General features: G+C 40.0%; 3 protein-coding genes across 3 annotated transcripts in view; 2 read left to right on the forward strand and 1 right to left on the reverse strand.

The window, feature by feature from the left end:
• Nucleotides 1-14735, forward strand: part of LOC126926968 (uncharacterized) — a 284756-nt gene that overhangs the window by 150742 nt on the left and 119279 nt on the right. The gene's annotated exons all lie outside the window — the stretch shown is intronic.
• Nucleotides 1-14735, reverse strand: part of LOC126926972 (A disintegrin and metalloproteinase with thrombospondin motifs 3-like) — a 270090-nt gene that overhangs the window by 130909 nt on the left and 124446 nt on the right. The window lies entirely within an intron of this gene.
• On the forward strand, nt 1765-8048 carry LOC126926967 (CREB-binding protein-like). The gene is made up of 7 exons (XM_050743266.1): nt 1765-1944; nt 2023-2142; nt 2224-2525; nt 2822-3232; nt 3320-3632; nt 3723-4137; nt 4231-8048. The coding sequence occupies exons 1-7, from the start codon at nt 1780-1782 to the stop codon at nt 4704-4706; spliced, it is 2202 nt and encodes a 733-aa protein (XP_050599223.1). The 5' UTR covers nt 1765-1779; the 3' UTR covers nt 4707-8048.

Raw genomic sequence — 14735 nt, forward strand, 5'->3', positions numbered from 1 at the left:
AGAGCCATCATCGAGCTAGTTAATTCAGTGTGAAAGAACTAGTCGAGAGGCTGTTAACCCCTGGCTAGGTTAGTTGGATTCGCTTTCGACAGATGGGCGTCACGTGGAATTTTGTGAACTTCACAGGGCACTGGACACACGTCTGCACGTCTCGGCACTCAGCAGCAACTGGATGGTCACGTGCTGCTTTGTGAACATTGCCGGGCACTGGACACACGTCTGCACGCCTCGGCACTCACGAACGAACCGGATAATGTATGTGATAATGTATTTTTAGTGTATCCTGTTAGCTTAACAAAACATAACGTTGTTCAACGTTTGCATAATATATTTAAAGAAAAAGATTGATCGTACTTTCTGATCTGAAAAAATAGCTCTGTTTATACATTATACATTATACATGTGTATGGGAATTAACTAGTGTCTATATAGTTTCACACTGACAAAATAGTTTCGAGTTACTTAAAAATAGTTGCTTGATTCAAGCAACTGTACGCGTTAACAAAATAGTTTCAAGTAACTTGAAAATAGTTGCTTGATTCAGGTAACTTGACCAATCTGAATCATCATAAAAACTTGGAAGGATATTTCAAGCAAAATTACAGATTCACATTGGTAAAATAATAGGTTCACATTGACAAAATGGTTTCGAATTGCTTGAATTCAAATCGTTTGACGAAGCAACATGACTAATCTGAATAGTTTAATTGTCATCTTTATCCAAGACTCGCATAGTCCATCGAGCCATTCGGAAATCACATTGACCAACTCCAAAATTGAAAAGTAGAGAAAAGTAATTACAAGTATCGCAAGTGGTGAGACAATATGCGATAAAAATGAAAAGATGAGCGTGGCATTAAGCTCTAAGGAACTAGAGGTTTTGTGAGAATCAATCGTGTACTTGGACGATGAAATTGCGAAATTGTGAGATTGTCCAAAGATGAAGTTGGTCAATTTGACTTTCGCCAGGCTCGATCGTCACTACGACAGTTCTCGCGTATCGAAACTATCTTGATGTTTGTGTGGACAGGTGAGACGAATGAGCGATCGTGGCGGAGAAGGATCGGGACATTCGGTCGTTACGATGGAAGCAGAGCTACCGACTTTGTTTCGCCGTCGCGAATCAGTCGCCTGTTTTCCTTTTGGAGGCGTGACTAGAATATTACCAACTCGGCGAGACCCAGCGTCCAGAATGTCCGCACCACCGAGCGGTAGAAGAAATACGCACTATCTTCGGTTGGACATTATGGACGACATCGCATACCTAAGAGCGAGGGAGGTAAGGATCTTTCGTTTATTTTTGTTGAAGTGATCACCACTTCTAGGAAAACTCCACATCTGGTCTTTTTACCTTTCTCAAGCGCTGAAGCCATCGACAGCATATAGACAAAGGAATAGCAGGGAGGCAGACCCAATACGGTAGACAGGCGACGTTGGCTTCGGGGTTCTCAGTCATAAAGTAACACTGCTAGCGTGCGGATCTGGACCAGCTCAAATTGTATTCCTGTATTTCATTATTAAGTCAAATATATACTTTGTATCTTACACTTTATCCACACGTTTTTCTCTCTTCTCAACAGGTTATGGGCCCAGGGCCATATATAATATAATGGGATGTAATATTAGCAGTAAGTATTTAGGATTAATTTATATTTATTATTTTTTTTAATAATCGAATCGTATTCTTACGTTTGAAAATAATGCACGTTTTAGCCTATTCAAGATCCTGATCCAGTTATTAATTGTGACCTTATGGATGGCCGCGATGCTTTCCTTACAATGGCTAGAGAAAGACATTATGAATTCTTTTCCTTAAGGCGCGCGAAATTTAGTTCTATGTCTATGCTATACGAATTGCACAATCAAGGTCAAGACAAGTTTGTCTATACTTGCAATAATTGTAAGAGCCATGTAGAAACAAGATATCATTGTACGGTTTGTGATGTAAGTATTAAAACAATCATCTGTAAACATGTATCATCCAATTTTCAAACAATCTAATGTTATTATTTATTATGCTAGGATTTTGATCTGTGTATAAGCTGTAAAGAAAAAGACGGTCATCCTCATCATATGGAAAAACTTGGTTTAGATTTGGATGATGGTTCATCGCCGGCCGATGCTAAACAAGCTAATCCACAGGTAAAAATATATTTTTATTAACTGAATATATTAATAATTTTGCTATGAATATTTATAATAAATATTCTTATTTTATAATAGGAGGCGCGTAAACTTTCAATTCAAAGATGTATTCAATCGTTGGTGCACGCGTGCCAATGTAGAGATGCTAACTGTCGTTTAACAAGTTGTCAAAAGATGAAGAGAGTAGTAACGCATACTAAAGTTTGCAAACGAAAAACGAACGGTGGCTGTCCAATCTGTAAACAATTAATAGCGTTGTGCTGTTATCATGCTAAACACTGCCAAGAGACTAAATGTCTTGTTCCATTCTGTTCGAACATCAAACATAAGCTGAAACAACAACAGCTTCAACAGTGGCTACAGCAAGCGCAGTTGTTAAGGTAAATACGTCAGTAGTAGTGGTAGTGGTAGTAGTAGTAGTAGTAGTAGTAGTAGTAGTAGTAGCAGTAGCAGTAGTAGTAGTAGTAGTAGTAGTAGTAGTAGTAGTAATAGTAGTATTAGTAGTAATAGTAATAATAATAATAATAATAATAATAATAATAATAATAATAATAATAATAATAATAATAATAACAACAGCAGCAACGTTAGAATAATAATTTCCAAAGATAACTAGGTGTATGTATATCCTATGTATATAAGTTAGGTGTATATCTTTCTTTTTAATGTGTTTCAGGAGACGAATGGCTGCAATGAATAGCAGACCCACAGGTCCAGTGGGAGCGATGCAATCCGGACAACAGAGTTCAAATGTTACTATGACCACAGGTGTTGCTATGAAACCAGGTGTCAGTCCTACCAATTTACCTTCGCCACATCAACCTGGAATAGGATTGAAACCTGAAACTCAAACGCCACCTGCTCACGTTCTCCAAGTTGTTAAGCAAGTACAAGAAGAAGCTGCACGGCAACAAGTACCGCATGGTTATGGTAAAGTAACGCCAGGTGGTGGAGTTGGTGCTGGAGTTGGCGTAGGAGGACAAACAGGTGGCGTAATGCCACCACCTCCTATGCAACGTCCAATGCCTGTACAAATGCCAAATCCTGGCGGTACACATCTTATTCCAATGGATCAATGGACAGCAAGGTGAGTTATTGAATATAATAATTAAAATACCGTACACATATATGTATATAAAAAGAGGTATTAAAGCTACACCTTTATTTACAGTAGGTATCAGCCAAGTGCACTGATGCAACAGAATCCTGGTTTGAGACAGCAAACGCCGCAACAGTTAATGCAACAGCAGCAACAACATCAAGGGCTGCCAGCAATAGCTATGGGAGGACAGATGCCTAGGCAAGCTGGAGTTCTCGGTGGTCCGGTTAATCAAGTTGGTCCTCAAACTCAAAGCAACATGCACAAGCATGTATTGCAGCAACTTATGCAAACTCTAAAGAATCCCCATACTCCTGAACAACAAAACCAAATACTTCAAATACTCAAAAGCAATCCACCGATTATGGCTGCTTTTATCAAACAACGGGTATGACGATTAATTTCTTCTATATTATTTGTCTGCTGACATTTTCGATTTTAATAATTTCTATTACCATATAATTTTTTAAATTAATAGGCACTCGCTCTAAATCAACAACAAAGTGGTCAATACGGTGGAGGAGTGGGCGGACCTTTGGGTCCTAATCAGCCGCAGCAACAACCTGCTCTGCAGCATATAATGTCTCAGCAGCAGCAGCAGCACCACCACCACCACCACCAACAACAACAACAACAGCAAGGCAGAATGCAAATACAGGCAATGCTAAATCAACAGCAGCAACAACAGCAGCAACAGCAGCAACCTGTTCAACAGCAACCACCACAATGGTATAAACAGCAAATGCTAGTATTGCAAAGGCACCAGCACCCGTCGCAGCAGCAACAACACCCGCAGCAGCAGCAACAGCAGCAGCAACAACAACAACAACAATTTACACAACCACCAGCACCGCCTTACGGTCAACAGCGACATATAAGGCCGCCCCTTCTCGGTAAGAATTATTTAATTCTGGAGAAAACGAGATTCGTCGAGCCGCTTGGTTCGTGGTCTAACGCTTGCCACGATTCCGCGTATTCTTCTCCAGGTTATGGTGGCTTTAGCGAACAAGGATACGGTCAACCTGGCTTAAAACCAACACCACCTCCGGTACCTTCTCCGCAAGGTGTGATGGGGCCTCCAGGGATTTCTGTACAGCAACAATTAATGCAGTCCGTTCGATCTCCACCGCCAATTCGTTCTCCTCAACCAAATCCTTCCCCACGACCGGTTCCTTCTCCACGTAATCAGCCAGTTCCTTCTCCTCGATCAGGGCCGGTGCCATCGCCTCATCACCATCCACCTCATGGTACACCAACACATTCACCGGCTCATGAACTCGGTGGGCCAAGTGAAATGATGCTTTCGCAGCTGAGTGGTGGAACTGGTGCACCGACTGGTCACCCGGGTACCATGCCACATCATCCATCTCCAGTTCCACCACCCACTAGTGGCACAGACTCGAGTGAAGTGACGCCCATGACGCCACAAGATCAACTTTCAAAATTTGTCGAAGGATTGTAGTGACTATTAGTGAAGTCGGTTAACACGAGTGACTATGTTAGTGGGCGAACGATGATCTTGCATCGTATGTCAACCGTTTAGAAAGAACGGTCGCTGTTCCACCTCTCTGTCATGAGAACAGAGAGAGTAACTTCCATCCGTTCTGCGTTCCTAGCTTCGTGGAGATCAGGTACAACTACTTACGTCCGGTACACTGACCAAGTGCTGATGTTCAGAGACGGGTCAGAGTACCACTGGTGCGACCAAATTAATCCCGGATGACGCGTTTCCTTTTTCTATCTCCGAGTTAAGGTGCAGGAGCGATACAGCGTGTTGTGGTGCTGCTTAGATGCTCCGCGAAGATTCTACAGCTGGCTCAATGGACATTTGAACTTACGTTATTGTATTCTCGTATCTCAACCTCGGCTCCCCAATTGCGAACCAGTGGAACGACGAGAAACAATTAATTTGAAACTATACACACATGAAATCAAGAGAGACTATTAATACTTTATCCCCTAATACACATACATATACAAAAGAAACACACACTATGTCTCTGCCCAAACTTTTATTCCCCTTACACATGACTTTTTCATCTATATCACCTTCCCTCGCTGCTGCTCGTGCAGGCTGAGTGAAATCGTACAAATGTGTTGTGTATACTTAACGTTAATTAATAATTAATAGTTCAAATATTATTAGCGTAGCGATTATATGCAGTTATTATATACCACTATTATTATTATCGTGACAAGATGCAAAGTATATAACAAGAAAAAAAAACGAACTGTATGAAAATGGAAAGATATTGAAAAAGAAATCAACAACATTGTATGTAAGGAAGGGAGAAAAGAATTTAGTGGAAAGTTAAGTAATGTTAACTTAGGTTAATTTGTTATTAAGAGATCGCAACGGTTGCCGAAGGTTGTGCCGAAACCTTAGCACCATTAAATTTTATGGATCATTCTGAAATTAACCTTCAAAATAATCTGCTAAATTGTCCTATGGGAAAGAAACCTAATAACAGGACAGGCGAGACAACGCGGATTAACGGTGTCGCAACCAAAAAGTAGAAATTCACAAGCTTACTAATGGGAGGATTTATAAATCGTGTTAATTTTGACAACAAAAGTTTTTCAAACCGAGGGTCCAACATGTACAGTTCAATCAAAATATGTAGCTACGAAGCGTAATCGAAAAGGACCCTCGCATGAAAATCGTTCTGTACATACTATACTATTATTACGATAATAATAACGATTATTATTAATTTCCCTGTCTATTATGAATTTATTATTATTATTATTATTGCTATTATATATAATTCTTATTGATTCTTAATTATTATAATTACTATTATTACTCTACTACTACTACTATTATTATTAATAATATTATTTTTATTATTATTCTTCTTATTATTATTACCATTATTACTATTAATATTATCACGAAAGAAAAATTCAAAACATATAAGTATAGTGTTAATATTCGGGAAAAAAGCGAGAAAGGGATCCACACACACGCGTTATAATTATAATAGGATATCTCTGTGCACGATAAACCCGAGAAAAGGAAATACAAATACAGATACAAGTACACATACATACCGAAGTATGTGACTATGCCAGTGCTGTATCATAGTAAACTGTAAGTGTAACTTTTCCTCTCTCTTTTTTCTTCGATACCTATTTAAATGACTAGTTGGTAACGAATGATGCGTGAAGGTGTACTTCTGAAGTCCGTTTCGTCGGATATTTTTTAAATACACGATGTACAATGTAGCCACCATGTAACCAAGCTATAACCGATTTAATCATAATCAGAATCATTAATGGCACATGCAACCGGTGTAAGATTCATATTTAAACGTGGCGTTTCCGTCGACGAAAGCGCGGTCCGATTCGAAACAAAAAGCCAGAGAAATCATGACCCGTTTGAGAGACACGTTACCTCTTGAAAAATGTATTTGACTCATTCTGATACATTTATCATCAGATATATCTATATACATATAACATCGTACATTTCCATTTGTCTTATATACATCGGTACCCTTTGAATTCGTTATAAAAGAAGGCAAAAAGCATTTTTCTTTTTTTTTTATAAAAATAAAGAAAGAATCTAACGAACGATTGGCGAATGTTTTTTGCCTTGAAAATTTTAATCGCGGGGTTGGACGGGGGTAAGTTTAACGAGAATGGTTCGTTTAAGATAACCGGTTTTCTTTCACTCAATTAAGTTCCAAATTCGAAAGATCGCTTTTTGTTATTTTTAGACTATTTTAAATTCTTTTATAAATCGGTTAATGTGAATCGTCAATCGATTCCGAAACATTCCTTTTGTTATGTATTCTCTTTCTCGCCCTTTCTTTCCTCCATCCACCGGTTTTTCTCTACGTCCTTCGTCCCTCGGACTAGTTTTATAGAAAGAACGTCGTAGATTCGTCTTTCCAAGATCGTCATATAAAAGGACAAAAAGAAAGAGAAAAAAAGATAATTATGTAGAATTATGTGATAGCAGTTAAATCGAGCGGGTCAACTATAAATCGGTTGAGAAACAAATCTTGTCGTGCGTCTGAAATTTCTAAAAGTGAGATGAAAACGATAAGAAACAGAGTAATACAAAGAACAAAAAATAACAATCTACGAAATGCGGATGGTTATCGACTGTAGATTTAAGTAAACGATTTTACTAGTAAAAAGAATAAACGTAACGACGAAGACCCAAAAGTATTTGGCTTAGTATGGCTGTGTTTAGGGCAGTGTTGTAAATCTGAAAGTGGTATACCTTTTTTGGTAGTAAACTCTTTAAGAGCGAACAATCGAACGCTATTGTGTACCAATCCGACGATCGCGATCTACACGAGTCATTTTATCGTTTGATTTTATTAATAATTAATTACTAACGAAGATGACACAATTGCTAAGAATCGGCGTTCATTTGCGAACGAATCGTAAAAATACGATATGTGATGGGTGTGTGTGTGTGTGCAACAGATATAAAGAAAAATGAGTTTTCTCTTTCTGAAGATAGTTCGAGCACATAATTGCGAGTGTAAAAATGGGTCTTAGTGTGTTCGAACATCGAGAAAGAGATGGATTGTAGATTCGCGAAAGATTACTTCCGTAGATGATAAAAAATAAAAAGAAAGAAACGAATGAAACGGAAGCGGTTTGCACGTCGGATTTGTTGGCACGTCAGCGTTCGTGGACAATTTATTATTGTAACGAAAAGTGAACGATACAACACTATATATATATTATATATGTACTATATATACTATATATGTATTACATATATTATATATATATACTATATGTATTATATATATATAATATATATACTATATATGTATTATACGATTTGTTTTTCTTTTTATATTATCAAACACAATATAGGTCGCGGTTATATCATGATGGAGTAAACGTTAATTAATTAATTAATTAATTAATTAATTATTCGATAGACGATAATTGCAAACAAAACTATGGAATATAATTATTATTATTACGCTATTATTATTGAAATACCAACTATAGAGTACTACTTTTTATTATGACATTTCGTAACTAGTGAATTGATTATCTGATTAAAGATTAATGAGACGCAAGTGTAACATTTATCCCCCTCGCTCCTCCCAGGTAAAAAAAGAAAGAACTCACACCGTTCTTCATCCCAGTCTCTTTTTCTTTTCCTAAGGAAAAAAGTCTCGAGAGGGACAATGAGAATTTTCTCTCGATACAGCCCCTCGAATCCTGATCCAACACTGCATCGGTCACGATAAATGTACAATATTTAATATAATGCGCTTTCCTTTATTTATTTTTGTCGGTGGGATTCACGTCGTTCTCGCTAAACGAGACAAACGGAAATGGAATGAAAAGATACTGTCACCGTCGCCATTCAGATACCTTTTTGTATCCCCTGGTGTAAAGACCGTTCGCAGAGTTTTTTTTTTTTTTTTTTTTTATTTATTTATTAGAATATTTACAATCAATTCTCGTTGAGAATTTTCAGTAACTTAGTTTGGCGTGATACAATGACATGGATTATAATAGTTTTATATTGTTGATTTTAGTAGGACTAATGGTTTAATCTAGTGGGTATTTTCTTTTTAGTCTGCGGATCTGGTCCGTCGTGTCCAGTAGTTGGGTGACTAGTGGGTTGTGGTGGTTGTTGACTCTTGTGCTATATCTGCTTCTGAACTTGTGTATTTCATCTTTGACTGTAGGTATCTTGAGGTCTCGGTGGATTGTTTCGTTCGTAACATACCAGGGTGCATTTAATAGGGATCTTAGCGTTTTCGATTGGAAGCGTTGGAGTATTTCAATGTTGGAGTTACTTGCTGTTCCCCATAGTTGGATTCCGTAGGTCCAGACAGGTTTTATTACGGCCTTGTAGAGGGTTATTTTGTTCTGTATGTTTAGTTTGGAGCGTCGGCCTGTGAGCCAATAGAATTTTCTTAGTTTTTCCTTTAGTTGCTTTGTTTTTTCGGAGATATGTTTTTCCCAAGTTAGCCTCCTGTCCAGGGTCATGCCCAGGTATCTTACGGAGTCCTTGCTTGGGATTATTGTGTTGTTAATGGTGACCTGGGGACAGGTTTGTTTTCGGAGCGTGAAGGTTACATGGGAGGATTTTTTTTCGTTTATTTTAAAACCCCATTTTTGGAACCACTTTTCCATGGAGTCGAGACTTCGCTGGAGAGTGGATGAGGCAATTGCTGGGTCTGCGTGGGTAGCTAATAGTGCTGTGTCGTCGGCAAATGTTGCTATTGTTACCTCGTTTGATATGGGTAAGTCGGCAGTGTAGATGGAGAATAGTAGGGGTCCGAGGACACTACCTTGCGGTATGCCGGATTTTATTGGGAATGTTGCGGAAGTGGCGCCTAGACATTTAACTATGAATTGTCTGTTGGTTAGGTAGGATTTTAAGATGGAGTAGTATGGGTGGGGTAGGATTTTTTTAAGCTTGTAGAGTAGCCCTTCATGCCATACTTTATCGAATGCCTGTTGGATGTCTAGGAATACGGCTGAGCAGTATTTTTTCTTTTCAAGGGTTTGGCTGATTATGTGGGTTATGCGGTGGATTTGCTCTACTGTTGAGTGTTGTTTTCGGAAGCCGAATTGGTGATCTGGGAGAGTCTTCAATTCTTCTAAGAGTGGAAGGAGACGATTCGTGAGCATCCTCTCGAATAGTTTAGACAGGGTAGGTAAGAGACTGATTGGGCGATAGGAGCTGGTTTCATATATTGGTTTACCGGGTTTGGGGATGAGGGTGATTAGTGAGATTTTCCACGCCTTAGGAAAGTGTTCAAGGCGGAGGATGGCGTTAAAGATTGATGCGATGAGTGCAATCCCTTTTATGGGAAGTTCCTTGATTGCTTTATTTCCTATTTGGTCGTGACCTGCTGCTTTCTTGGGGTTTAGGCGACTGATTGCTTCTATGATCTCTGCAGAAGTGAAAGGTTGAATAGGAGGGGACATTTGGAAGGGAGTGTGCAGGTATTCGGTGACGTCCGCTGCGGCTATGGAGGAATGGGGTTGGAATACTTCAGTCAAATGTTTGGCAAATAGGTTGGCTTTTTCTATAGGGCTACGCGCCCATCCACCCTGCGGGCGGCGGATTGGAGGTATTATTTGTGGGGGGCGCGTGAGTTTCCTGGAGGCTCTCCATAGTGAGTAGTTTGAGTCGGCTGTGGGGGACAAGCTGGCGAGATATTTGTGAAAACGGTCATTATTGTAGTTCTTTATGGTTTTGGATAGTTTTCTAGTTGCGTTGTTTAGTTTGCGTTTGTCCTCCGGTGTTCTATGGGTCTGCCATATCCTTCTTAGTCTACGTTTTTCTGCTATTTTTTTTAGTATGTACTGGGGGTATTCGTGGTTGCTGGTGGACGTTTTTGCCGGTGTGGAGACGCGGATAGCGTTTATTATGCTCGCATTTAGGTATTCCGTGGCTGCTTCGATTTCATCATTGGTTTTTAGTGAGGTTGAGGCTGAAGTTGTGTGGGTAAAGACTTCTCTAAAGAGCTGCCAGTTGGTGTGTTGGTTATGAATGGAGCCATTAGGTGTATTCTCGATGATAGTTGAACTGACTGTTACTATCACGGGGGAATGATCAGAGGAGAGATCAGCCGAGGAATTGATTTGGACGTGTCTTGACGAGATATTTTTAGTTATGAAGAAATCAAGGAGATCGGGTATTTTGTTTGTGTCGGTGGGCCAATGTGTGGGTTCGTACGTGGTAAGGTAGTTGAGGTTGTTGGTTAATATGCTGTTGAGGAGGTTTTTGCCTCTTACTGTAACCAGTCTGCTGCCCCATTGGGTGTGTTTAGCGTTGTAGTCTCCTCCGGCTATGAATTTGCTGGCCAGGGTGTCCAGGAAGTGGTCAAAGTCTTCTTTGGCGATGGAGTGTCTGGGAGGGCAGTATACAGCTGAGGTGGTGATTGTACCATGACAGTCTTCTATTGCTACGTTTGTTGCTTGGAGGTAGTCTTTCTGGAATGGTTGAAGTTCGTAATGCTTGATGTTTGACTTGATTATGATTCCGGTGCCGCCGTGAGCCTTTCCGCTGGGGTGTTGGGTGTGGTAGAAGTTGTAGCCGTGTATTTTGAGGTAGTTTTTGTCGGTGAAGTGGGTTTCGGATATGAGCATCACATCGATTTGCTGTTGTTTTAAGAATAGTTCTAGTTCGGCTTTGTGCTGAGCTAGACCGTTGGCGTTCCACAGAGCTATTCGCATTGGTTTTATTTTGCTTCTGTGCTTATGAATTTGTCCATGAAGCGTGTGAGTAGTGACAGCAAGTTGTTAATTTGCTCAGTTTGCTTCTCGATAAGTTTTTCGAGTCTGGTAAAGTTGTCAGTGCTTGGTGGGGTGGGAATTCTATTTTCTGTGTGTACACTGTGTGTTTTCGAGTTGTATGCGTTTCCTTGCGTTGCCTGCGCATAGGATACTGTTGGTGTGGTGAGTTTTTGGGGTTTAGGTTCTTGTATGTTTATGTCCTTGGGTCTCAGTTTTGGATACTTTATATTATGTAGCGATTTGTAGGCTGAGCATCCTTTGTAGTTCGCAGGATGCTCTCCTTGACAGTGGATACACTTGGCGGGGGTTTCCGGGGATTTAGTGCATTGGTCAGTGGGGTGATTACCTGCACATTTTACGCACCGGAAGTTGTGATTGCAGTATTTCTGCGTGTGGCCGTACCTTTGGCACCTCTTGCATTGTATTATTTCTTTCTTTACAAGAGGTGGCTCGAACTTAACTATGGAGTTCATCAGCCGATTGATATTGTAGATTTCTTTATTGTTTGTTTTTTGTTTTAGGTCTATAAAAAATAAGGATAGTGGGTTTTTTGTGATTCTATGCCTAATGTTACTGATGTTAGTTACTTCGTGGCCGTGATTTGACAGTTCGCATTTTAGTTCGTCTAGATCGACTGAGTGATGGATATTGCGTAGCACCACTCGAAATGGTCTTTCTTGTTTGAGCTGGTATGTGTGGAATTTGGCGTTTAACGTTTTTAATAGCTTGGTTAACTTTCTATAGGCGTCTGGGTGGGACGGCAGTATTTTCACTTGGTTGTTGTTAATCTTTAGCTTGTAGTCTTCTTTGCTGATGTCTTTTTCGATAGTTTTAATCATTGACTGTATGTCGATTACGTCGTTAATGAATATCGGTGGGGGAGGGGGAATTCTTTGAGTATGGAGATTATTTACCTCTTCGGTTGTAATCATGGAGTCTTCCGTGGACTCCAGAATTGAGAATCTATTGTAGGTAGTCACTTGGCTGGCTGATGGTTTGGTTTGAATCTTGTTTACATTTGTCTTGGTCGGTTCGAGCTTTCGTTTTTTCGTGTGGTGGTCATTTACCAGGATAGTTGCGTTGCCCTCTTGCCACGGGGGAGGAAACATGGCGGTGTTATAATTTTGCTCCGGGGAGCCTGTTGGAAATGATAGAGCCATCATCGAGCTAGTTAGTTCAGTGTGAAAGAACTAGTCGAGAGGCTGTTAACCCCTGGCTAGGTTAGTTGGATTTGCTTTCGTCAGCTGGGCGTCACGTGGAGTTTTGTGAACTTCACAGGGCACTGGACACACGTCTGCACGTCTCGGCACTCAGCAGCAACTGGATGGTACTTGCTATTTTGTGGACTTTGCCGGGCACGTCTGCACGCCTCGGCGCTCACGAACGAACTCTATATACATATTGTACACACATATACAGGTACACGTGATACACGTGTAACGATATTACAATATTACATTATATTATACTACAGGATGGGAGGGGATGGACTGGGAGGGGAGGGGAGGGGTGTTCTGTGGGATTAGTATAGTATTCGTATATCTATTTACATATTTACATATTTACACTTAATTCAGTGGGCGTTGCCGTTTTGTGGCTCTTTATCTTGTTGTTTTTTGTTATGGGTTCCGTATCCACCAATATTTTTTTGTGTTTTTTCTGTGTTTGTCTTCTGTATCCTTTTGGGGGAGGGCCATGTTGTATCTCCACCTAGTGTCTGCAGTACGGCTATCTAGGTTTTCCTCGTATTGAATAGATTTCATTCCTATTTTCCTTTGCATATGATAAATTATGGGTATGTTGTTTTGGTCTTGGAGACAGTTTCTTTCGTCTAGGTATATAAAGGCTTCGGGGGGGATGTAGCCTGTTAACAGAGTGATTTTGAAGTATGCGTCGTTTGGGTATAAGCAGCCGAAGATTAGGCTGTTTTCTTTGATCTTCGCGGCTTGCGAGAAGTGATTTCTCGTTAGTTTTAGGATGTGACAGTCGATGCGGTGGATGTTGGCTAAGTCGTATATTTTTTTGTTTTTTACGTATTTTCTGTATCCGCTGTGTTCAGATCTGTAAATGCTCAGGCAAGCTCTGATGCATTTTCTTTCAAATATGCGAATTTTTTCCATTATTGACGCTGGTATGTTGTACCATATTGGACAGCCGTAGGTTATAATGGGTCTTATTAACGATTGGTAGCACATGATTTTTACTTTGCTATCGAGAAGTCTGGAATAAAACAGCCTTTTTGTATTCCAAAAAGCTTTGCTGGCTTTGGAGAGTTGGATTTCGATATGTTGCTTGTAATTTAGTTTTTCATCTATGTTTATTCCTAGGTATTTTACGCAATTTTTGTGTGGTATGAGGTTCTCTTCGTTTGCTTTTTCTTTTAGGCGGAATTTCCTGATTTGTTCCCTTTCTGCTGGGCCGATTTTGCTTGTCATGGGTCTGAATAGTATGGTTTCGCATTTGCTTGCGTTAATTTTTAGTTTCCATGTATGATAGTAATCGCTGATTTTGTTAAAGAGTTCTTGCAGTTCTGTTCTTATCGTTTTGGTTTTGCGGCCTGTTACGTAGATGATTAGGTCATCCGCGAAGGCTATGGAGCGTTTATGTGTGGATGCGTTGAGGTTAAAGAGGTTTAGTAAGTCGTTATTGTAGATGCTGAAGAGTAGCGGGGAATTTACTGTTCCTTGTTGCAGGCCGTTCTCTATGGAGAATTCTTTGCTTGAAGTGTGCGAGCCGTCGGTCATTATGAACGTTTTGTTTGTTATCATGTCCCATACTATTTTGATTAGGTATTCGGGGAAGTTCTTTTTAATTATTTTATAAATGAGCCCTGGGATCCAGACGGTGTCGAAGGCTTTTTCGATGTCTATTAGGCAGGCGGCTACTCGTTGATTTGCGTTAAGTGCCCAGCAGATATCCGACGTAAGTTTGTTTATTGCGTGGATTGTGGAGTGTTTGTGGCGGAAGCCGAATTGGTTTTCCGGGATTATCTTATTTTTTGAGCAGAAGGCTGCTAGGGGGTTGTTTATGATCATTTCGTATACTTTGCTTATGTTGGGGAGGAGGCTTATGGGTCGCAGGTTTCCAGGTGATGAGCCGTCTTTATTTTTTTTTTTGTAATGGCTATGAGTTTGGCTTTTTTCCATTTTTGGGGGAAGTACGTGTTGTTCAGTGCGTTATTAAACAGTACTGTGTAGTACCATTTTATTTTGTTTGGTAGGCGTTTGAGCGAGATGTTTGGAATGCC

This window comes from Bombus affinis, unplaced genomic scaffold, assembly GCF_024516045.1.
Source record: "Bombus affinis isolate iyBomAffi1 unplaced genomic scaffold, iyBomAffi1.2 ctg00000068.1, whole genome shotgun sequence".
Classification (NCBI taxonomy): Eukaryota; Metazoa; Arthropoda; class Insecta; order Hymenoptera; family Apidae; genus Bombus; species Bombus affinis.

Bases quoted from the DNA above. Each gene is read 5' to 3' on its own strand.
- LOC126926967 (XM_050743266.1), top strand. From the start codon at position 1,780: ATGGCTAGAGAAAGACATTATGAATTCTTTTCCTTAAGGCGCGCGAAA. The intron at 1,945-2,022 runs GTAAGTATTAAA...TTATTATGCTAG, and splicing joins ATCATTGTACGGTTTGTGAT to GATTTTGATCTGTGTATAAG. The intron at 4,138-4,230 runs GTAAGAATTATT...ATTCTTCTCCAG, and splicing joins TATAAGGCCGCCCCTTCTCG to GTTATGGTGGCTTTAGCGAA.